This window comes from Pecten maximus, chromosome 12 (assembly GCF_902652985.1).
Source record: "Pecten maximus chromosome 12, xPecMax1.1, whole genome shotgun sequence".
Taxonomy (NCBI): domain Eukaryota; kingdom Metazoa; phylum Mollusca; class Bivalvia; order Pectinida; family Pectinidae; genus Pecten; species Pecten maximus.
In genome coordinates this window covers 40,287,601-40,314,717 of record NC_047026.1, presented here as the reverse complement: position 1 = coordinate 40,314,717, position 27,117 = coordinate 40,287,601, and the positions used below count along the sequence as shown (strand labels likewise).

Genomic DNA, 27,117 nt, shown 5'->3' with positions numbered 1-27,117 from the left:
AATTAAGAACTCTGTCCCCTGTCTGTATTAGGAGAGAGGAAGTTTAAGGTTTCCCCCGCCCCCTAATTAAGAACTCTGTCCCCTGTCTGTACTAGGAGAGAGGAAGTTTAAGGTTTCCCCCGCCCCCTAATTAATAACTCTGACCCCTGTCTGTACTAGGAGAGAGGAAGTTTAAGGTTTTCCCCGCCCCCTAATTAAGAACTCTGACCCCCGTCTGTACTAGGAGAGAGGAAGTTTAAGGTTTCCCCCTGCCCCCTAATTAAGAACTCTGACCCCTGTCTGTACTAGGAGAGAGGAAGTTTAAGGTTTCCCCCTGCCCCCTAATTAAGAACTCTGACCCCTGTCTGTACTAGGAGAGAGGAAGTTTAAGGTTTTCCCCGCCCCCTAATTAAGAACTCTGACCCCTGTCTGTATTAGGAGAGAGGAAGTTTAAGGTTTCCCCCGCCCCCTAATTAAGAACTCTGACCCCTGTCTGTACTAGGAGAGAGGAAGTTTAAGGTTTTCCCCCGCCCCCTAATTAAGAACTCTGACCCCTGTCTGTACTAGGAGAGAGGAAGTTTAAGGTTTCCCCCCGCCCCCTAATTAAGAACTCTGACCCCTGTCTGTACTAGGAGAGAGGAAGTTTAAGGTTTCCCCCCGCCCCCTAATTATGAACTCTGACCCCTGTCTGTACTAGGAGAGAGGAAGTTTAAGGTTCCCCCCCCCCCCCCCCTAATTAAGAACTCTGTCCCCTGTCTGCACTAGGAGAGAGGAAGTTTAAGGTTTCCCCCCTGCCCCCTAATTAAGAACTCTGTCCCCTGTCTGTACTAGGAGAGAGGTAGTTTAAGGTTTTCCCCTGCCCCCTAATTAAGAACTCTGTCCCCTGTCTGTACTAGGAGAGAGGTAGTTTAAGGTTTTCCCCTGCCCCCTAATTAAGAACTCTGTCCCCTGTCTGCACTAGGAGAGAGGAAGTTTAAGGTTTCCCCCCGCCCCCTAATTAAGAACTCTGACCCCTGTCTGTACTAGGAGAGAGGAAGTTTAAGGTTTCCCCCCGCCCCCTAATTAAGAACTCTGACCCCTGTCTGTACTAGGAGAGAGGAAGTTGAGGTTTTCTTTATCTTCCTGTCCTTCGGAATCGCCCTCCTCCACCTGCATCAAACCATTTCCCTCGTGGGCCCTACTCATGTCAAAGTCCCCATCTGGGGCCCCACTGGTGTCACCCTCCCCAACTTGGACCCCACTTATGTCTGCTTCTGTCAAATCTCCAGTCTCATCAGCCTCATCTTCATCGTCCTCTTCCTCTTCAGCATCCATAAGAAATATCCTTACTCGTCTCTTAGAGGAAAATAGCTGTGTAGAAAAAATTCGAAAAGAAAACTTCTTAAATCAAATTTTTTTTAAAATTCTTATTTGGAAACATGTCACTCAATTTTACAACTGTCAAATGTTTCATTTTAAACCAAGAAACAAAAAGTTGAATTACCTGTTTGCCAGAACAAATGGGTTGAACTTGCAAAGGGCAGGCAAACGGTCAAACATGACAAAGTGTAAAATCTAGACTAACTGCTGAAGGAGCTCTCAGGTAGATTGGCACCGAGTTAAAAGAGGGACTTTATAACCTATCATCTTTGGGAACCTTGTTTCAGTTTAAAGCCACACATGATATCAATTGGAGAACACTTACCACAATGGCTGTTTTGCGGGTACCACTGACAGAGAAGGAGTGAGCTTTCATGTTTTCTAGTCGTTTATAACTCTGGCTCTCTAGTTTCTCACCGATGTCGATGGCATTCCTGGAACACAATACACATGACATCCTAGGCTGGGTTTAGTTTTAAATGGGGGAGAAGTTACATACTTGTTTAATAACTTTTTATCTCCAGCAACAGTTAACAGGGGTATTGAGGATGACAGTAACATCAAAATAATGGACAATTTGAAAACGACAACATTTTTCAATCAAATGTAAAAAAGTTTAAAACTTGAAAAGGATATTATTTTTTCATGTATCAAAATTCATATTATTACTCAAGTATTAATATTTGTCCCGTTTCCTGACAAAAGAACCATTTTTGGTTTACTTTGATCCTATATATATATAGCCATAGTTTTCTAGTAGGAATAAGCCAGATCTATAGTTATAATTTGTGCTGTACTTAAGACTTTTGTCAGCACACTTTCCCACCATTTATAGTAAATATACAAACATATGTGACATTCAATACTTTTGAAACCCAGATATTAAAACGATATTTCCGAGTCAATGACACCCAAATCTGACGACCTTTGACCACGGTATTGATAAAAATCAATATGTTACGGGTCATTAAGTACTGTGCCTACAACACTAAGTCAGTTGTAGAACATGCCTGGGAAATATTAATTCAGAGATAATCAAATAATTGTTAGAACTGGATTTGATCAACTAATATTTAGTTTGTGGAATATACACGCATAATAAACCACACATAAGAATACAGTAAAATGAAGTGACTTTAGGGCATAAATTAAGGTACAAATGTATTACTGTATGACTGAATTATAGGGTATAAATTAAGGTATAAATGTATTACTGTATGACCGAGTTGTAGGGTATAAATTAAGGTACAAATGTACTACTGTATGACTGAATTGTGGGGTATAAATTAAGGTATAAATGTACTACTGTATGACTGAATTGTGGGGTATAAATTAAGGTACAAATGTATTACTGTATGACTGAATTGTGGGGTATAAATTAAGGTACAAATGTATTACTGTATGACTGAATTGTGGGGTATAAATTAAGGTACAAATGTATTACTGTATGACTGAATTGTGGGGTATAAATTAAAGTACAAATGTATTACTGTATGACTGAATTGTAGGGTATAAATTAAGGTATAAATGTATTAGTGTATGACTGAATTGTGGGGTATAAATTAAGGTACAAATGTATTACTGTATGACTGAACTGTGGGGTATAAATTAAGGTATAAATGTACTACTGTATGACTGAATTGTGGGGTATAAATTAAGGTATAAATGTACTACTGTATGACTGAATTGTAGGGTATAAATTAAGGTATAAATGTATTACTGTATGACTGAATTGTAGGTTATAAATTAAGGTATAAATGTATTAGTGTATAACTGAATTGTGGGGTATAAATTAAGGTACAAATGTATTACTGTATGACTGAACTGTGGGGTATAAATTAAGGTACAAATGTATTACTGTATGACTGAATTGTGGGGTATAAATTAAGGTACAAATGTATTACTGTATGACTGAATTGTGGGGTATAAATTAAGGTACAAATGTATTACTGTATGACTGAATTGTGGGGTATAAATTAAGGTACAAATGTATTACTGTATGACTGAATTGTGGGGTATAAATTAAAGTACAAATGTATTACTGTATGACTGAATTGTAGGGTATAAATTAAGGTATAAATGTATTAGTGTATGACTGAATTGTGGGGTATAAATTAAGGTACAAATGTATTACTGTATGACTGAACTGTGGGGTATAAATTAAGGTATAAATGTACTACTGTATAACTGAATTGTGGGGTATAATTTAAGGTATAAATGTACTACTGTATGACTGAATTGTAGGGTATAAATTAAGGTATAAATGTATTACTGTATGACTGAATTGTAGGTTATAAATTAAGGTATAAATGTATTAGTGTATAACTGAATTGTGGGGTATAAATTAAGGTACAAATGTATTACTGTATGACTGAACTGTGGGGTATAAATTAAGGTATAAATGTACTACTGTATGACTGAATTGTGGGGTATAAATTAAGGTATAAATGTACTACTGTATGACTGAATTGTAGGGTATAAATTAAGGTATAAATGTATTACTGTATGACTGAGTTGTGGGGTTTAAATGAAGGTATAAATGTATTACTGTATGACTGAATTGTGGGGTATAAATTAAGGTATAAATGTATTACTGTATGACTGAGTTGTGGGGTTTAAATGAAGGTATAAATGTATTACTGTATGACTGAATTGTAGGGTATAAATTAAGGTATAAATGTATTACTGTATGACTGAATTGTAGGTTATAAATTAAGGTATAAATGTATTAGTGTATGACTGAATTGTGGGGTATAAATTAAGGTACAGATGTATTACTGTATGACTGAACTGTGGGGTATAAATTAAGGTATAAATGTACTACTGTATGACTGAATTGTGGGGTATAAATTAAGGTATAAATGTACTACTGTATGACTGAATTGTAGGGTATAAATTAAGGTATAAATGTATTACTGTATGACTGAGTTGTGGGGTTTAAATGAAGGTATAAATGTATTACTGTATGACTGAATTGTGGGGTATAAATTAAGGTATAAATGTATTACTGTATGACTGAATTGTGGGGTATAAATTAAGGTATAAATGTATTACTGTATGACTGAATTGTGGGGTATAAATTAAGGTATAAATGTATTACTGTATGACTGAATTGTAGGGTATAAATTAAAGTACAAATGTATTACTGTATGACTGAATTGTATGTTAAAATTCTCGACACCAAGTCTTTTATAATTAGAATGCCACATATTCAAACCATGTACTTTGGGGGACATGATGTGTTTAGTTATAAAGATGTTGCGATAATTTAAAAACTGAATGCTATTTATTAAGTAACCTTATAGAGTGATCAATTTAATAAGGTCCAGTTATGTACCAGGGTATATAACACGATATTTATGTCTATTTGAAGTCTTGTACTTTTTTCCTCATTTTCTTAATTATGTTTTTTCTTCTTTTTTGTGTGTCATTTAGATAGAGATAAATTTCACTCTTGGTATCAGAATTTGTAATACAGAATTACATTTTCCCTGCCCTTGACAGCCAAAAAATATATTTATCCCAATTATCTGCTTTGTGAGAATTCTCCATCATAACATATGTTTAGTTCTTTTTTCACAAAATCAGATTTTTTCAATTTTTGATTTTTCAAATTTTTAACAACAAGTATACAGACACTCATACATTCATCCTTTATCAGACTAAATCAAATACAAATCAAAACAATGTAACATCCTAAACAAAAACAGGGGGATCGTCTGTTTTAAACTTTGCTAACGACGGAACTAAATAAAAGTTTTCTGAGAAGAAAGATTTTAAATCAGAAATATTGACAAAAAATTCATGGAGGAGTCCAAACTTACAGACTAAAACCCTGTATACTGCCATCTGGTGGCACGGTTGTGTACATGGAGTCCGGAATAACAGCCAGGGCGAGCTGAACCAACACCGGAGACTCGTCTTCATTCTCTTCAACTAATAGAAGGGAAAGCGTTCTCTCGTCATAGTAACCAACGTCTTGGAGGCGATGCTTGCTGCATCTGTGACAAAGAAAAGGTGAAATACTGTAAACGTACATATTTTAGCGGTAATTTTATTTTAGCGCTTTTCGCGCTGGAAGCCTTGCGCTAAATTATGATTGCGCTAATTACTTTTTGTACGTTATATTTCTATAGATATTTCTGTGGATGCGCTAATTCATCATTGCGCTAACTGGCTAAAATCTGCAAATGCGCTAAAATTTGATTGCGCTAAAATAATTTACAGTATGTCATAAATGTATGAGAACAACTCAAGGAACTATTAAAACAGCTTTTTAAGTTCTCCAAAGACTAAAAGAACATGTTTCTAAAGTATTCAGGAACTATCAAGCTTACAAATACAGATTAAAAAAAAAACTGCTGATCATTGACCATGATTGCCAATTCTTATTCAAAAAGTTTACATTTGCATGTTGCTGGTTCAGTACTGGTAACCAAATCAAGTAGGTCAGGCAAAATGAGTCAATATGATCGATTGGAAACAAAAGGACTGCTGTAAACTGTTAATAAAAAAAGTTCAAAAGTTTGAGCTTCTAATCTAATCTTTTAAATAAAGCTGGGAAATGATTAATTGTATCCCAAAGAAACTCTGCCCTGCTCCGCCTCTATATTTTTGTATGTAACTTTCGGTCTTATAAACAATCATTATTTGGGTGCGGTTATTAGTATTTTTTTTATATGTTGGTATATATCAGATTTTGTTATGTGGTTGACATTTCATACCTATTTGTAAGAAGCAGTGTACATTTGTATATTGTATGTAGGTGACATCTTTAGGGTATACACCCACAAATTTATGGTAGGTAAAAAAAGCCAAATCACAACATTTTTTTGTCTGTTTTAGCTGAAATTAGTGTTCACTTGTTTAATAAAGTTCTCGTCTTTTGTTTTTATCTCTCATACACCCTGAGTACATAGATAACAAGTTTGGAGTCAAAGTAAGAACAGTTCTTAGCCTTCGTCGTCCTCGGTAAATTATTACTTTATACATAGGTCACTGACCTCACAACACTTATCTACGTAGGTATACTCCTATAGACTTCGATATAGCTTAAGAAAGAATGATTTGATAATTAAATTAATGGCAGGAAAATGACCCATTATGACAGAATTAATGTCTAACAACTTATAAGCAGTCGTCGGGGAACAAATACCCGATACTTTGTCATTATTTTCTTTTAATCTTGTAAATTACAGACGGGGAGATGATTAATTATTTGATACAAATATACAATTTTTTAAATAAATATATATTTTGAGTCAACAGTAGTTCAGTACTTATAGAAATATGATACTGTTCTGTGCGTCCTCAACACGTTTGTTAATAGTGAGTTGACATGCACATTCCTCCGATGTTTTCCACCTGAACAGTTAAATTTCTATACATCCTTCATGTGAAGTCCACGCAAAATACTACTGTCCTTCATAACTCTTCTCCAAATTCATGAATTGTAATTAATTTTCAAATCAATATGAAAAATACCTGGTATTATAGCATAACAATGTGAATTTTTATGGATTTTTTTTTCTATGGCAAATAATTGGTGTTAAAATGATTTCCCCAAACAGACTAATTTATTCAGGAATTAGCTGATGAATTTTACAATCTGTCAGACAATAATATTCTATATAGTAAATGACCCTATCACCATCTTATTTTAAATCGTATCAGGGGCAGATGTAATTGGAGGTTTACAAATCCTAATCTGGGTCAAGGTTTTAAAAATTCTAAACTTTTAAAATGCATTGATTTGACAGGATGTAGGGACACTATACCTGCAGGGTTTAAGGGTATACATCAAATAAAATGAGCAAAACAAGAAATGTTTTTTTTTTTTGTGTCGTGTTTTTTTTTTTAATTTTGGCATTTGAGCATGAAGCTGGTGTATCTGCAGGGTAAGACTTTTCTATTATTATTATCATTTCTATTTTCAATTAATTTTCCATATAAGGGTGGATCCTTTAAGTGAAAATAACAAATACTAGTACTTGTCTGTTTCCATTTTGATGTTCGGGTAACATGCTGGCTTGCTCATTATACTTGTTATTAAGCTTAAAGTTATCTCCCTTCTATAAATTGGTGTAGGACGAGTCAGAAACCGGTTGTCAGTTCATTTGATCTGTCTCCCTTCTATAAATTGGTGTAGGACGAGTCAGAAACCGGTTGTCAATTCATTTGATCTGTTAAAGTTTAGATAATCTATAAAAAATATGGTTCCATAATGAACCCTAAGCTCTTCAGGAAAAAAGATATATTTCAAAGTAAGGTAGCATATATCCTTAAGCAATTTAATGCAGAGTAAAAAAAAAATCTAAACGTAAAGTCTGAACAATTATCATTTTGGTATTGTTTCAAACAGGAAAACCTTGATAACACAGACAAGTATTAAATTCATTATAAGAAAATCTGGCCATGTAGGTTAATATCGATTTAGTATTACTGTAGACTAGTTCTGTGATTCACTCCTTTTACAACCAGTCATTTATGAAGTGTGAAAAATGTCAAGAAAGATTTTATCAAAATCAAAGTGAATATTGAAATTGCAATTTTATTTTTTACTGAATGATCAATTTTCCACATCAACATTTTATTCACTGGTTCAAATTGACCCAAGGTTCTGCAACACTTACCTTGAACCATCAGAAATGGAGCATAACAAATTTCACACTTTTATTAGAAAAAGACATTTCAATTATTTCTGATAGCCGTGGGCGTTCGTCTTATCAGGATAATATCTAATTTTCATATAGACATTGACAAACACACCAGTAGTTATAGCCCTCATACCTAGATGTGTTCATGGACGTATGAACCTCCATGAAACAACACTGCCTATATCCAATATGATGTACATTACTAAAAAACATTCTCTAACAACATGGTCCATTACCGTATGATTCATGTACCTTCTGCATTTTTTTCTTCTGAGGAACAAACAAAACTTTGATGTATGCTGTTGAACAGTTTAAAGGTGACTTGTGTACTAAAAAGGAGAGTGATTATCTTGGTATCGTGACCAAAAATAATTGTTTACTAAATTGACCAAATAATGTATTTATCATAGATTTATGGGCCTTCAATAAGTTGTTTATTTGAGGTGGCGATATTTTGTTCACCCTTTCGACATCCAATTATACATACAATGTAGACACCTATCCTGGAGCATTCAAACGTTTATCAGACCCTGATCATAAACAACATACCGCAGAACACATACACATATCTTTACTTTAGACGTCAGCAGACAATTTACCCATCTATTCCTATCAACGATTTAGAATAATTTTTCTGTGCCATGTAGCTATAATGTGAGTTCTATTTTCTAATAATATTCATGGTCTGAATCGGAGAGGGAAGACAAGTTTTTCTTAAGATTGTATGAACGATGCACAACATATTAGCACCTTTCAATAAAAATTGTGACATGGATACAGTGTAGCCCATAATTCAGTAAACTGCATCATACAGCTATTTTTGTCCCTTCTAGGAATCACAGGTAATGTTTAAGGTAGGAATCACAAGTAATGTTTAAGGTAGGAATCACGAGTAATGTTTAAGGTAGGAATCACAAGTAATGTTTAAGGTAGGAATCACAAGTAATGTTTAAGGTAGGAATCACAGGTAATGTTTAAGGTAGGAATCACGAGTAATGTTTAAGGTAGGAATCACAAGTAATGTTTAAGGTAGGAATCACAAGTAATGTTTAAGGTAGGAATCACAGGTAATGTTTAAGGTAGGAATCACAGGTAATGTTTAAGGTAGGAATCACAGGTAATGTTTAAGGTAGGAATCACAGGTAATGTTTAAGGTAGGAATCACGAGTAATGTTTAAGGTAGTAATCACGAGTAATGTTTAAGGTAGGAATCACAGGTAATGTTTAAGGTAGGAATCACAGGTAATGTTTAAGGTAGGAATCACAGGTAATGTTTAAGGTCAACGATGTTAATGAGGCAGTGGAGGGTACTCAAAATAGATGGAAGGAAAAAGTGAAATTCTGGAGGTGGGTGGTGGGGTGGAACGGGGGATGTCGGGATGTGATGTGGGAGGTGGGGTGGGAGGTGTGGGGTGGAAAGGGGGATGTCAGGAGGTGGGGTGGGAGGTGGGGTGGAAAGGGGGATGTCAGGATGTGGGGTGGGAGGTGTGGGATAGAACGGGGGATGTCAGGATGTGGGGTGGGAGGTGGGGTGGGAGGTGTGGGGTGGAACGGGGGATGTCAGGATGTGGGGTGGGAGGTGGGGTGGGAGGTGGGGTGGAACGGGGGATGTCAGGATGTGGGGTGGGAGGTGTGGGATGGAAAGGGGGATGTCAGGATGTGGGTTGGGAGGTGTGGGGTGGAAAGGGGGATGTCAGGATGTGGGGTGGGAGGTGTGGGGTGGAACGGGGGATGTCAGGATGTGGGGTGGGAGGTGTGGGGTGGAAAGGGGGATGTCAGGATGTGGGGTGGGAGTGTGGGATGGAAAGGGGGATGTCAGGATGTGGGGTGGGAGGTGGGGTGGAAAGGGGGATGTCAGGATGTGGGGTGGGAGGTGGGGTGGAATGGGGGATGTCAGGATGTGGGATGGGAGGTGGGGTGGAAGGTGTGGGGTGGAAAGGGGGATGTCAGGATGTGGGGTGGGAGTGTGGGGTGGAAAGGGGGATGTCAGGATGTGGGGTGGGAGGTGGGGTGGAATGGGGGATGTCAGGATGTGGGGTGGGAGGTGGGGTGGAAGGTGTGGGGTGGGAAGTAGGGTGGGAGGTGGGGTGTGAGGTGTGGGGTGGGACGTAGGATGCGAGGTGTGGGGTGGGATGGGGATGTGAGGTGTAGGATGGGATGGGGATATGAGGTGTGGGTTGGGACGTGAGATGTGAGGTGTGGGTGGGATGGGGATGTGAGATGTGAGGTGGATGATGTGGGTTGGGATGTGAGATGTGGGGTGGGACGTGGGATGGGGGATGGGGGATGGGGGATGTGGGGTTGGATGGGGGAGTAAAACAGCCCTAGGCCTGTAGTTCAAGACCAGACAATCAGAAACTTTGATGAAACCTAATTCCTGAAAATCTATCTAGGGTTCAATTGCTAATTGTGGGAGTTGAATAAAAGAGTTCCTTTCTCAATGTTGTGGGGGTCAATTTTAAGAGATTTCTTTTCTCAGAGTTTTCCAATGTTTTACAGTCTTTATTTAACAAATCCAAAATTACAGGTCTAGCTCCCACGTACATCGTATTGTGTATATCTTGTTCCTACTATCTTAGTAGCCTTTTTAAAGTAGAATTGAAAGAAAAAATCCTTGACAAGTCAAAAAAAGGTATTACATGAGGAACTGAATTAATAGGAAACAGAATCAAAAACTTGATAACAAAGAGGAAGGTTTCACAAATCTGATATAAATTCAGAGAAATAGAGAAATTGGGGACAACAACTGTAAAATCTGGTACGGAATGTAAGGAAATACTAATGAGGATTTAAACTCCTATACATAGTAGAACATGTGTCAATCTTCTTTAGCCACTGAACTGGACATCACCTAAGAACCTAAACAACCATCAACATTTGGCCACTGGACAATACCTGTGGTCATCTTCATGTCGTGTTGGTCATCTCCATATGCGACCCTATCAATGCAATACCGCAGTAAGACCAGAGGATGGACAGTTAATTTTCGGACACAAATATCATCTTTTAATCCATTAACAAAAGGATTCAACGTTTTATGACTTATTTTACAGCTGTCGTCTACGAATCACAATAATTTGTATCCCCGGGAGTGACCCGTCACATGACCTGTCCGAAAGGTCACATGACCTTGGCTGGGTGTCGCTTGACCTTAGAGGCCATGTAGCTACTTTGTCATAGTGCACAGACAGCTACTTAGGGATGTCCCTTTGTAGTATGACACGGCATTGTCCAGTCGTAATGGACATTTGAGTAAAGGTGGGATTCCAGGTGAATCTTCCCTCACATAACTACTCATCTTCTACAATTGGAACCTCACAATAAATCAGACATCTTTATGTGAGTGGGTGGGATTAGAATGGTCAAGTGTGGACAAGACAGCAGACATGTAATCACTGATCTGGTGGTCATCTCTGTAGCAGGCTGGTCTGGTGGTCATCTCTGCAGCACACCTGGTGTGGTATCATGCTGCGTTATTATGTCACCCAGGTAAAACACACGACACTTACTACCCGCTCAGCCAGGGAGAATCTCTACCCAGATAAAACACGATACTTTCTACCCGCTCAGCTAGGGAGAATCTCTACCCTGGTAAAACACAAGATACTTCCTACCCGCTCAGCTAGGGAGAATCTCTACCCAGATAAAACACGATACTTTCTACCCGCTCAGCTAGGGAGAATCTCTACCCTGGTAAAACACAAGATACTTCCTACCCGCTCAGCTAGGGAGAATCTCTACCCTGGTAAAACACAGGATACTTCCTACCCGCTCAGCTAGGGAGAATCTCTACCCTGGTAAAACACACGATACTTCCTACCCGCTCAGCTAGGGAGAATCTCTACCCAGATAAAACACGATACTTTCTACCCGCTCAGCTAGGGAGAATCTCTACCCTGGTAAAACACACGATACTTCCTACCCGCTCGGCTAGGGAGAATCTCTACCCTGGTAAAACACACGATACTTCCTACCCGCTCGGCCAGGGAGAATCTCTACCAAGGTAAAACACAGGATACTTCCTACCAGCTCAGCTAGGGAGAATCTCCACCCTGGTAAAACACACGATACTTCCTACCCGCTTGGCTAGGGAGAATCTCTACCCTGGTAAAACACAAGATACTTCCTACCCGCTCAGCTAGGGAGAATCTCTACCCAGATAAAACACGATACTTTCTACCCGCTCAGCTAGGGAGAATCTCTACCCTGGTAAAACACAAGATACTTCCTACCCGCTCAGCTAGGGAGAATCTCTACCCAGATAAAACACGATACTTTCTATCCGCTCAGCTAGGGAGAATCTCTACCCTGGTAAAACACAAGATACTTCCTACCCGCTCAGCTAGGGAGAATCTCTACCAAGGTAAAACACGATACAGTGGAACCTCTATAAACCGAACATGCATGGGACATGACTATTTGTTCGGTTTATAGAGGGTTCGGTTTGGAGAAGTTGATCGAAAAATGACCGGTCAAATTCCGGATATAATTGGTTGGACGATGTTTTATTAGAATGCACCCGATTACAAAACGGCACGTTCATACTTAGACAATTTGGATTGTCTGAATAATATGCATATTATGAAAGTTAATCAATGTTTATATTGCAGAATATATAAGAAAGGCAAATGACTATAACAATAGTTTTAAACAGTATTTTCACATGTACAACTACACTTTATGATCGGCCTACATTTTGTTACATCCGGTGAAGCTTCGTCATGTGGATGGGGCCAATAGTCCGATACGGAATATTTTACACATCAAATAATATTAAAGGGTGTGAAGATGTTTTGTTTCAATATCAATTACAATTGATCAGATGATACTGGTCGTATTTCCGACATCGCTGTTGTCTAAAAAAACATCACGGCTTCTTTACGAAAACAACCCCTTTTGGGCCTCATTTAAATTAAATGCGAAACTCAGGCTTCTAGCTCTACTTGCATTGAGAAGATAAACGAACCGACGCGCTTCAATGAAGTGTGGCATTGTTTCATAATTGTCGTGTTGATTATACACTAGGCCTTCCGTCATAATGCCCCCCTTGGGATATATATTGGATACCTGTACAAATCACCTACGTAGGTCCCGAGACAATAAGGCTTCACACAATACCCGTCACAGTTGTTGTTTCACGGTTGACTGGCCTGACCTCGTGTCATAATCGCTCAGGTAAGGCCGGTTTTCAGAAGTAATTTTTGGTATATTTTAACAGGAACCGGACACAAAATCAGTCCGGTGTTCGGAATTCAGAGGGATCGGTATTTGGAAGTTTTTTAATACTATAATAAAGAAGGACCAATTCCGTACAATGACAATTCGTTCGGTATTCAGAGGTGTTCGGTTTTTAGAAGGTTCGGTTTTCGGAAGTTGCACTGTACTTTCTACCCGCTCAGCTAGGGAGAATCTCCACCCTGGTAAAACACACGATACTTCCTACCCGCTCGGCTAGGGAGAATCTCTACCCTGGTAAAACACAAGATACTTCCTACCCGCTCGGCTAGGGAGGATCTCTACCCAGGTAAAACACAGGATACTTCCTACCCGCTCGGCCAGGGAGAATCTCTACCAAGGTAAAACACAGGATACTTCCTACCAGCTCGGCCAGGGAGAATCTCTACCCTGGTAAAACACAAGATACTTCCTACCCGCTCAGCTAGGGAGAATCTTTACCCTGGTAAAACACACGATACTTCCTACCCGCTCGGCCAGGGAGAATCTCTACCCTGGTAAAACACATGATACTTCCTACCCGCTCAGCCAGGGAGAATCTCTACCCAGGTAAAACACAAGATACTTCCTACCCGCTCAGCTAGGGAGAATCTCCACCCTGGTAAAACACACGACACTTACTACCGCTCGGCTAGGGAGAATCTATACCCTGGTAAAACACAAGATACTTCCTACCCGCTCAGCCAGGGAGAATCTCTACCCAGGTAAAACACACGATACTTCCTACCAGCTCGGCTAGGGAGAATCTCTACCCTGGTAAAACACAAGATACTTCCTACCGCTCGGCTAGGGAGAACCTCCACCCTGGTAAAACACAAGATACTTTCTACCGCTCGGCTAGGGAGAATCCCCACCCTGGTAAAACACAAGATACTTCCTACCGCTCGGCTAGGGAGAATCCCCACCCTGGTAAAACACAAGATACTTCCTACCTGCTCAGCTAGGGAGAATCTCTTCCCAGGTAAAACAGATATTGGACTACATCCCCTCTACTGAGATAACATATTAGACTACATCCCCTCTACTGGGATATTGGACTACATCCCCTCTACTGGGATATTGGACTACATCCCCTCTACTGGGATATTGGACTACATCCCCTCTACTGGGATATTGGACTACATCTCCTCTACTGGGGTAACATATTGGACTACATCCCCTCTACTGGGATATTGGACTACATCCCCTCTACTGGGATATTGGACTACATCCCCTCTACTGGGATATTGGACTACATCCCCTCTACTGGGATATTGGACTACATCCCCTCTACTGGGATAACATATTGTACTACATCCCCTCTACTGGGATAACATATTGGACTACATCCCCTCTACTGGGATATTGGACTACATCCCCTCTACTGGGATATTGGACTACATCCCCTCTACTGGGATATTGGACTACATCCCCTCTACTGGGATATTGGACTACATCCCCTCTACTGGGATAACATATTGGACTACATCCCCTCTACTGGGATATGGATATCACATGATACTTCAAAATATCACTATGCAAGACCATCAACGTTTACAGAAATTTCTATTTGGATGTTTTAGCATTTTTCATCATCTGCAGCTTGATTTATCTAAAGTTCCCCCTTATTAAGAGGGTTCCACTGGTAACAGTAATTATTAAAGTAAAAACTTCCCTTGGAGAGTGTACACCAAGAATATTTTAGCTCAGTATACTGAAAAAAGACTTTATCATTAATATTGATAGAAGTATATGCATGGTCAGTTCAGACCTAATTCAAATTGAGACATGGATTATTTGACCATTGTCCACTCTACATGTCCGATGGCGACAGCTTCAAAGTGTGCTGTATACAATGGTAATCCTCGGACTTGATCAGGGTAATTACATATTCATAAATTTGAGTGGACATCTGATGACCAGTGGCCAGAATAACTACTGGTCAGAAAATGATTTGCACTGGTCATTGTTTTGGGTCTTAATGACAGATGTTTGCAGTACTGTATACAGAATTAGCAAATGGGACTGCACTGGTCATCTACGGCCACAGCTGACCAATAGTTTTAGTCAAGGTCAAAGCTTAGTTAAGGTCAAACTAGGTCACTGATGCTGCACCGGTCAGCTCAGGCCACTGTGGTTCTTTTTGAGGACAATACGTTTCTTTTGAGGTCATCTACTGGTCAAAATCAGAACTTTTTTTCAGCGGCCAGTTTTGTCTCAATCTTAAAACTCATTTGTGAAATTGTATCAATGAGACTAGTATGAAGTGTTTGATTAAAATCTCTTTGGAGCTACATACCAAAATGTATCAAAATGTACAGAATATAGAAATGTAACAAGTAGAATTGTTCAAACAAAATACAATACACTGTAGAAGTAGAAACCGTACCTACACGTCACAGTAATATACCGTACCAAACCGTAACTACACGTCACAGTAACATACCGTACCAAACCGTAACTACACGTCACAGTAATATACCGTACCAAACCGTAACTACACGTCACAGTAATATACCGTACCAAACCGTAACTACACGTCACAGTAACATACCGTACCAAACCGTAACTACACGTCACAGTAACATACCGTACCAAACCGTAACTACGCGTCACAGTAATATACCGTACCAAACCGTAACTACACGTCAGTGATATACCGTACCAAACCATAACTACACGTCACAGTAATATACCGTACCAAACCGTAACTACACGTCACAGTAATATACCGTACCAAACCGTAACTACACGTCACAGTAACATACCGTACCAAACCGTAACTACACGTCACAGTTATGTACCGTACCAAACCGTAACTACACGTCACAGTAATATACCGTACCAAACCGTAACTACACGTCACAGTTATGTACCGTACCAAACCGTAACTACACGTCACAGTGATATACCGTACCAAACAGTAACTACACTTCAGTTATGTACCGTACCAAACCGTAACTACACGTCACAGTGATATACTGTACCAAACCGTAACTACACGTCACAGTAATATACCGTACCAAACCGTAACTACACGTCACAGTAATATACCGTACCAAACCGTATCTACACGTCACAGTAATATACCGTACCAAACCGTAACTACACGTCACAGTAATATACCGTACCAAACTGTATCTACACGTCACAGTAATATACCGTACCAAACCGTAACTACACGTCACAGTGATATACCGTACCAAACCGTAACTACACTTCACAGTTATGTACCGTACCAAACCGTAACTACACGTCACAGTGATATACCGTACCAAACCGTAACTACACGTCACAGTAAGATACCGTACCAAACCGTAACTACACGTCACAGTAATATACCGTACCAAACCGTAACTACACGTCACAGTAATATACCGTACCAAACCGTAACTACACGTCACAGTAATATACCGTACCAAACCGTATCTACACGTCACAGTAATATACCGTACCAAACCGTAACTACACGTCACAGTAATATACCGTACCAAACCGTAACTACATGTCACAGTGATATACCGTACCAAACCGTAACTACACTTCACAGTTATGTACCGTACCAAACCGTAACTACACGTCACAGTGATATACCGTACCAAACCGTAACTACACGTCACAGTAAGATACCGTACCAAACCGTAACTACACGTCACAGTAATATACCGTACCAAACCGTAACTACACGTCACAGTGATATACCGTACCAAACCGTAACTACTCGTCACAGTGATATAGCATACCAAACCGTAACTACACGTCACAGTGACATACCGTACCAAACCGTAACTACACGTCACAGTAACATACCGTACCAAACCGTAACTACACGTCACAGTTATATACCGTACCAAACCGTAACTACACGTCACAGTGATATAGCGTACCAAACCGTAACTACACGTCACAGTGACATACCGTACCAAACCGTAACTACACGTCACAGTGATATAGCGTACCAAACTGTATCTACACGTCACAGTAACAAACCGTACCAAACCGTTACTACACGGCACAGTAATATACTGTACCAAACCGTAACTACACGTCACAGTAACATAACGTACAAACCGTAACTACACGTCACAGTAATATACCGTAACAAACCGTAACTACACGTCACAGTAATATACCGTACCAAACCGTAACTACAAGTCACAGTAATATACCGTACCAAACCGTAACTACACGTCACAGTAATATACCGTACCAAACCGTAACTACACGTCACAGTAATATACCGTACCAAACCGTAACTACACGTCACAGTGATATACCGTACCAAACCGTAACTACACGTCACAGTTATATACCGTACCAAACCGTAACTACACGTCACAGTAATATACCGTACCAAACCGTAACTACACGTCACAGTAATATACCGTACCAAACCGTAACTACACGTCATAGTAATATACCGTACCAAACCGTAACTACACGTCACAGTAATATACCGTACCAAACCATAACTACACGTCACAGTGATATACCGTACCAAACCGTAACTACACGTCACAGTAATATACCGTACCAAACCGTACCTACACGTCACAGTAACATACCGTACCAAACCGTAACTACACGTCACAGTAATATACCGTACCAAACCGTAACTACACGTCATAGTAATATACCGTACCAAACCGTAACTACACGTCACAGTAATATACCGTACCAAACCATAACTACACGTCACAGTAATATACCGTACCAAACCGTAACTACACGTCACAGTGATATACCGTACCAAACCGTAACTACACGTCACAGTAATATACCGTACCAAACCGTAACTACACGTCACAGTAATATACCGTACCAAACCGTAACTACACGTCACAGTAATAAATTTTAAGGTGATATCATTTTAAATTAAATCTTACAATTATAAGATTTTAAATCAAATTTAAAGGATATTTTAATATCCTCTGTTAATTAATGTCAGACATTTTAACATCCTCTGTTAATTAATGTCAGACATTTTAATATCCTCTGTTAATTAATGTCAGACATTTTAATATCCTCTGTTAATTAATGTCAGACATTTTAATATCCTCTGTTAATTAATGTCAGACATTTTAATATCCTCTGTTTACTAATGTAAGATATTTTATTATCCTCTGTTTACTAATGTAAGATATTTTATTATCCTCTGTTTACTAATGTAAGATATTTTAATATCCTCTGTTTACTAATGTAAGATATTTTATTATCCTCTGTTTACTAATGTAAGATATTTTAATATCCTCTGTTTACTAATGTAAGATATTTATTATCCTCTGTTTACTAATGTAAGATATTTTAACATCCTCTGTTTACTAATGTAAGATATTTTAATATCCTCTGTTTACTAATGTAAGATATTTTATGATCCTGTTTACTAATGTAAGATATTTAATTATCCTCTGTTTACTAATGTAAGATATTTTATTATCCTCTGTTTACTAATGTAAGATATTTTATTATCCTCTGTTTACTAATGTAAGATATTTTGATATCTTCCTACCATCACACTGAAACCAAAGAGTGTCATACTTTATTATTCTTACCAACAGTTTAACGAGTTATCCACAACACACTCAATCTGTACCTTAGGAATGACAGATCTGACAAGTTATATTTTCTTATTCTCAAAAACTACAATGACTAAATGATAAGTAGTGAGTTCAAATGATCACTTTGTAGGGTAAATTACCCAGCCGAGATTTGTGTCGTTTGTATCAGAAATGGGCCATTTGTACCAGACGTCAGCTGTTTGTATGTATATTATACTTTTAAATGGATTAATGCAGCACATTAAAATATACTACAAACCATTTATCTCCATTTATGAACAAAAGATTTTTATTTCACATCTAAACCACCCAGGTTAGTCATCCCAATTACTGTTCAATGTGTCATTTTAGATGTCAGTATTCAGACTGACAGGAATGATACCGTTTAAAATCAAATTTTATCTCATATTTTCTTTGCAATTTCATCTGTAAAATAAATCTAATTAATGTTTTTTTTCTCAAATATTTACTATCGAAATTTGATCCTGGAACAAAATTACAAAATTTTAAATTAGATTTTTTAAAACCTTTTTTATTACAACAACACAGTAATGCTACAAACATGATCAGTTCTTTAATAGACTTCTATCATCATCAGATTTACCTGAAAAGATTTTATGATAAATTTTATGGAGGGAAAATAACTGAAACTGACCAGTGGTCAACCAAAATTTCTTTCTTTGTTGTATTTATTTTCATAGTTTAGCCACAATATTTTTATGACTGGACAAAGGTCAGTTTTATTGGAAGTTTCACATCCAGAATTCTTTTGTCTGTAAAACTGACCACCTCGTTTCTTAAAGAAAACCTTGAGGGATATTTTTTCTGACCGGAGGGCTACAAGTTTCACATCCATACCTCTGTTGATCAAACAAAAGCTTGACCACTACTGGGCTATTGATACCTCAGGAAATGTTTTTTACTGACCGATTGTCCTGAGTTGACAGTCCCGCTAACAAAGATGGACACCCAAACAGGGTCAGGAGTCACCGATATTTAAAATACGGACAATAGCTGGTTTTTTTAACCAAGATGAGGAGGGTTGTCCTGAGGACGGATCAATATCAGGTACTGGTCTGAAGGGTCAGCTTGTGTCACACCAGCGTCCAGTTATAGCTGGACGTGTCTACAATTCAACTTATTTTTCATCAAACAATTGAAATGTATTTCCCAAAGCTATCAATAACATGTCTCAGTCAGAGGGTCAGACAAATACAATGATTGGAATGACCGCCACCTTTGTTAGTGGTCAAGTGGTCAATCCCGTGTCCTGGCATCCCCGGGTATTGGTCAGTTTTTGAGGTGGTGTTTAGAGTACGGTCACCTCAGTCCAGAACACAAGGTGACCAGCCGATTTGACCATTAACAATTAATCCTACTAATTCCATTGATACTTGAGCCACAATAAACAAACATATCATCATTATTTGGCCAAAAGGGGCCAGCTGAACTACACCGGGTAGCCTCATACGGCCGGTCAGTTTGGGTCAAACTTTTTGTGGACAAAGCGATACAGCCAACTGATACAGAAGGCTGTTGGATTGTGGTCTATTAAAACGATGCATTGTATCATACAGTAGAAAAATCTAAGAAAAAAAATCACAGCAGAATATTTATTGGTTTTTGTTTTTATGATGATGATGATTTTTCATTAATTCAAACTATTCTGGTGCTTCTCAGGTTGTATTTCTCTTAGAAGTTACTTTCAGACATTTCACAGCGTCCTTAGCTACATTTTCAGCTGTAAACAGGAAGCACCAACTGACACCATCATGTTCTATATAGAGTTTGATATTGTGCTCTCATATATCTTCACTTCCGATGATTTATCAAATTATAATTATTAATGGTTTAATGTCCGTTATAACGGCCTTTTGAACTTTCAGTGGGCGATCCTTATTAGCTTAACATTGAGATTATAACACATAGATACATCATCAAAATCAAGATCACATGAATACATCTACTCACATGTTTGGCTAGATTTTCAATTTGACCTCATATAATGACCTTCACCAAATCAACATGATTGACATAAAAATAGTAAATTAGTCAAATTTCTATAACAATGATGATATTACGTCTAACACAAGATGTCATTTAATGGCCAGGTTATGCATTGACCTTGATAAGTGACCTTGACCCCAGCCAAAGAGATAGGGAGTGTAAGTGTGCAGAGTTTGTTCAGACTGGCACTTACCTAAGGTCAAATTGTGCCCAACTTATGTGACCTTGAAAATTGACATTAGCCTTATAGTCAAAAATGAACACCTGGGCCAGGATTAAACATATATAAGTTTAAACACATGGACCAGGATTATATAAAGTTTACACACCTGGACCAGGATTATATAAAGTTTACACACCTGGACCAGGATTATATAAAGTTTACACACCTGGACCAGGATTATATGAAGTTTACACACCTGGACCAGGATTATATGAAGTTTAAAAACCTGGACCAGGATTATATAAGTTTACACACCTGGACCAGGATTATATAAAGTTTACACACCTGGACCAGGATTATATGAAGTTTAAACACATGGACCAGGATTATATGAAGTTTACACACCTGGACCAGGATTATATAAGTTTACACACCTGGACCAGGATTATATGAAGTTTACACACCTGGACCAGGATTATATGAAGTTTAAACACCTGGACCAGGATTATATGAAGTTTACACACCTGGACCAGGATTATATAAGTTTACACACCTGGACCAGGATTATATAAAGTTTACACACCTGGACCAGGATTATATAAAGTTTACACACCTGGACCAGGATTATATAAGTTTACACACCTGGACCAGGATTATATAAGTTTACACACCTGGACCAGGATTATATGAAGTTTAAACACATGGACCAGGATTATATGAAGTTTAAACACCTGGACCAGGATTATATGAAGTTTACACACCTGGACCAGGATTATATGAAGTTTAAACACATGGACCAGGATGAGTAAGAATTGATATCAATACAGGTAATCGTTAACCAAAATGTACAGGTGAGTACAGGTGAGAAACCAATAAGGAACAGATGGCTGATACAGATTGGATGTGATAAATGCAGTTACCCAATCAACAGCAGTTAATACTATATTAATTACTGACAGCAATATATCTGACATATTGGGGAGATTCCAAGGTTTCCTCGGTCACCAAATCTTCACAAACAATAGCATTACAGGTATCATTAACTCACCTGTGTGTCACAGGTAAAAAACTGATACAAACAGCCCAATGAATTATCAATGATGATGGAAGTAGAAAATTACTTTTGCGACAGCATTCTGTTATCACTTTGTTTGCTATAGTCACAGAACGCCTTCTGATCCTGACGACCATACTACAGCACAAAAGCCTGACCATCCTGGCCATAGGTAAAAATACTAATTAGGATACATAATTCACACCAATTCTCACCTGAGTGGCTGGTGCTACAGACATCAAAGAGGTGTTTATAGTGCCAGCCGTGTGATATATACCATTACATAGGTATCACAGCTCAAGTCATTTTATATATACAGGTATTCTTCAGGTGTTCGGACAACAGGTATTCTTCAGGTGTTCGGACAACAGGTATTTCACAGGAATTGTGACAAGTGGTGTTACTCGTCATTACAAACACGGTTATTTGACAGGTGTAAATTTTAAAGTACTGACCAATTTCATGTAGGTAGATTTATTACTTCTAAACCCTCTAAAAGACAATTTCAGGAGAGCATCAGTTATTTCTATAAAGTTGTTTCATGGCTATAAATGTAGGAGTGTTTTAGCATGTTATATAAGATGTTAAAACTAGACCTGTAAACCTGCAATTAAAACTTGCAGGAATATCACTGGAACAAAAGGGGGCATAACTCTACATAACAAAAAATAAATCATCAGCTCTAAGCACTGATCATGTTTACAAGGCCTCATCATTGGATCAGAAGTCTTACTATGGACAATGACTCTAGATTTACAAGCTGATGTCCCTTACCAGTCCCTGCTAAAAATAGTAACAGTAACCTTGACCTTGAGCCAAAAACCCTGAAACTCCAACTTGATCTGTAGCTACTCATACTGACTTTACATACCAACTTTCCCCAACATACCTTGAAGCATGGCTAAGAAAAGTGCGGAAAATGAGTGAATGGATGGACGGACAAACAGACAGGAAGGAAACCTATAGTTCCCCTCGTCCCCCTCCCCCAATCTTGTTTACACTCCTCCCCCTCCCCTTCATTGTTGAGATTAATATCATGGAGGGTTATACATCATAACGGTCCAGGTAACGGTCCAGGTAACAGTCCAGGTAACGGTCCAGGTAAATCCAATCTTGTTCACACCCCTACTGTCTTATTTATACTTTGATTCTTGTGTTCTTTATCATTACACAGTCAATGAAATAAAAAAAAAAAAAAAAAAAAATCCCTGACCTTGACCTATCTGTGATCAAATATAGATTTTTGTAATATTTGACCAGTCCCACGCTCTCAGAGAAAGCTAGTACTCAACAACACCCAATAAAGACTGATCGCTGATATCTGATTTCAAAGTTATAAAGTCAAGTCGGCACCCCACATAAGTTATCGATTATTAAACCTGGATATGTTATTACATGCCAACCTAAAAAAACACCAAAGGAAAAGTGTTACATCTGGTTCCTTACAATGATTCTTTGTACCTTGCTTCCTGCCCGAGTACTACGTATTAAACAGGCTAACTGGGAAACTACGTACAGACCAGGTTAACTGGGAAACTACGTACAGACCAGACTAACGCGGAAACTACGTACAGACCAGGCTAACTGGGAAACTACGTACAGACCAGGCTAACTGGGAAACTACGTACAGACCAGGCTAACTGGGAAACTACGTACAGACCAGGCTAACTGGGAAACTACTACAGACCAGGCTAACTGGGAAACTACGTACAGACCAGGCTAACTGGGAAACTACGTACAGACCAGGCTAACTGGGAAACTACGTACAGATAAACAGGCTAACTGGGAAACTACGTACAGACCAGGTTAACTGGGAAACTACGTACAGACCAGACTAACGCGGAAACTACGTACAGACCAGGCTAACTGGGAAACTACGTACAGACCAGGCTAACTGGGAAACTACGTACAGACCAGGCTAACTGGGAAACTACGTACAGACCAGGCTAACTGGGAAACTACTACAGACCAGGCTAACTGGGAAACTACGTACAGACCAGGCTAACTGGGAAACTACGTACAGACCAGGCTAACTGGGAAACTACGTACAGACCAGGCTAACTGGTAAACTACGTACAGACCAGGCTAACTGGGAAACTACGTACAGACCAGGCTAACTGGTAAACTACGTACCGACCAGGCTAACTGGGAAACTACGTACCGACCAGGCTAACTGAGAAACTACGTACAGACCAGGCTAACTGGGAAACTACGTACAGACCAGGCTAACTGGTAAACTACGTACAGACCAGGCTAACTGGGAAACTACGTACAGAGCAGGTAAACTGGGAAACTTTGTACAGACCAGGCTAACTGGGAAACTACGTACAGACCAGGCTAACTGGTAAACTACGTACCGACCAGGCTAACTGGGAAACTACGTACCGACCAGGCTAACTGAGAAACTACGTACAGACCAGGCTAACTGGGAAACTACGTACAGACCAGGCTAACTGGTAAACTACGTACAGACCAGGCTAACTGGGAAACTACGTACAGACCAGGCTAACTGGGAAACTACGTACAGACCAGGCTAACTGGGAAACTACTACAGACCAGGCTAACTGGGAAACTACGTACCGACCAGGCTAACTGGGAAACTACATACAGACCAGGCTAACTGAGAAAGGCAAGGATTCTTACCTTATTTATCCATGTCTGGTAATAAGCCAATGCCTGGTAATAAGTCCATGTCTGGTAATAAGTCCATGTCTGGTAATAAGCCAATGTCTGGTAATAAGCCCATGTCTGGTAATAAGCCCATGTCTGGTAATAAGTCCATGTCTGGTAATAAGCCATTGTCTGGTAATAAGCCCATGTCTGGTAATAAGTCCATGTCTGGTAATATGTCATTTTCTGGTAATAAGCCCATATCTAGTAATAAGCCCATATCTGGTAATAAGTCCATGTCTAGTAATAAGTCCATGTCTGGTAATAAGTCCATGTCTGGTAATAAGTCCATGTCTGGTAATAAGTCCATGTCTGGTAATAAGCCCGTGTTTGGTAATTAGCCCATTAAAACAAGTAATCAAAAGTCTCCATAAACACACCGTTCACTACAAAAGTCAATGTTCAATTTTCTAACAGTTTGAGGAAAAGAAGCCATCAAAAGTCTCTAACTCATTAAACACACGTTGATATCATGATTATAAAACCTACCAAGTTCAAAGAAACCAACAGAAAAACAAAGAAGAGGATATCTGGACAAAATTCAAGAACTAGATATAAACAAAGGGCAATAACTTCTGCAAAATATTTGAATAGAAACAGTAGAAACATATTTATATCATGTTCATAATGTGTTCTAAGTTTCAAAGAGATCGGTCAAAAATGTAGGGGATATCTCTGGACAAGAAATCAACTACTGAAAAAACAAAGGGGAATAACTTCAGCAAAAATAAACGATAAGAAAAAGTTCTTAGAATAATGTATATCAAAGAGATCTGTCAAAATCTTTAGCAGAAGATTGCCAGACAAACAAAAGTTTACACTGGACACTTGGACGAAGTCAAATTACTTCTCCCATCAAATTTGACATGCATATAAATATGTTCAAAATTGTATAATTCAAAGAAAAAAGTATTAAAATTACATCCTGGCATTTTTCAGGTTTGTTTCCTGTTTTAATGGTCCATTTGAAGATAAACTCCAAATGTCCATTACTGTACTTCCACTCCTCACCATATCACCCTCTCACCTTCTCACCATATCACCCTCTCACTCTCTCACCATCTCACCCTCTCACCATATCACCCTCTCACTCTCTCACCATATCACCCTCTCACCATATCACCCTCTCACTCTCTCACCATATCACCCTCTCACCATATCACCATATCACCCTCTCACCATATCACCCTCTCACCATCTCACCCTCTCACCATATCACCATATCACCCTCTCACCATATCACCATATCACCCTCTCACTCTCTCACCATATCACCCTCTCACCATATCACCCCTCTCACCCTCTCACCATATCACCCTCTCACTCTCTCACCATATCACCATATCACCCTCTCACCATATCACCATATCACCCTCTCACCATATCACCCTCTCACCATATCACCATATCACCCTCTCACCATATCACCCTCTCACCATAACACCATATCACCCTCTCACCATATCACCATATCACCATATCACCCTCTCACTCTCTCACCATATCACCCTCTCACCATATCACCCTATCACCCTCTCACCATATCACCATCTCACCATATCATCCTCTCACCCTCTCAACATATCACCCTCTCACCATATCACCCTCTCACCCTCACACCATATCACCATATCATCATATCACCCTCTCACTCTCTCACCCTCTCACTCTCTCATCCTCTCACCCTCTCACCATATCACGCTTGTGTCAGATCTGTCTTTGTTTCCACCTGGGTGAAATTTAATCTAAATGTCATTACAGGCCAAGAAAATATTGCTTTAGTGACAACAGGTAGACATGCTCACCTGTTTACCTTAATTAACACTGAACTCAGGTAAGGCTCACCTTATTTAATATAAAATTAATTCACGAAATAGACACATGCATACAAAAATAGCTGTATTGTTTGGGCGGTACACAGGTAAACATTGTACCCAAACCTGTTTCCTAATCTATGTCCAGGTGGGGAGAAACTCTAACACATAAAACAGTACTGTCCTCTCAGTAATATCCTCCTTTGTTAATTTTTTATATTAATTCATAAATAAAACATTGTTAATTCAGTTTTATTGTAGGTGAAAAGTACAGGTGTTGTCTCAGGTAAGTATCAATAAGCAGGTGAGAATTTGTCAGGTGTGATGACAGGGCTATTCATTTCCCTTTGTTCATATCTCCATATACAAAAAACACGTCTGTGAATCAGGAAATTGGGATTAAAATGTAGCATACATATATAAAAACAACAGTCATTATATCACGGCAGTTTTACCTGACAAACTACCTGTATTTAATTAAGATCCCGGTAAGGTTAAAGGTAGGCAGGTAAGTTTACCTGACAATGACCGCAGGTATTTATCTCCCACCTGAGGTATATATACCTATACATTTTTCATGGCCCTTTGAAAGGATCCAAACACTATCTAATGAATTGTTATCAGGTTACAAACTATCTACCAC

At 38.9% G+C, this 27,117-nt stretch overlaps 1 protein-coding gene across 2 annotated transcripts in view; it reads right to left on the bottom strand.

Moving 5' to 3' along the window:
* Positions 1–716: 716 nt before the first annotated feature.
* The window catches only part of LOC117340064 (anaphase-promoting complex subunit 4-like), a 126,517-nt gene continuing 100,116 nt past the window's right edge, over positions 717–27,117 (bottom strand). For both annotated transcript variants that reach the window (XM_033901833.1, XM_033901832.1), the window contains exons 25-27: positions 5,163–5,339; positions 1,664–1,772; positions 717–1,329 (exon numbers count right to left, since the gene is read on the bottom strand). In XM_033901833.1, coding sequence (XP_033757724.1) covers positions 1,042–1,329; positions 1,664–1,772; positions 5,163–5,339 — 574 coding nt within the window. In that variant the 3' untranslated portion in view covers positions 717–1,041. The remainder of the gene's footprint in view (positions 1,330–1,663; positions 1,773–5,162; positions 5,340–27,117) is intronic.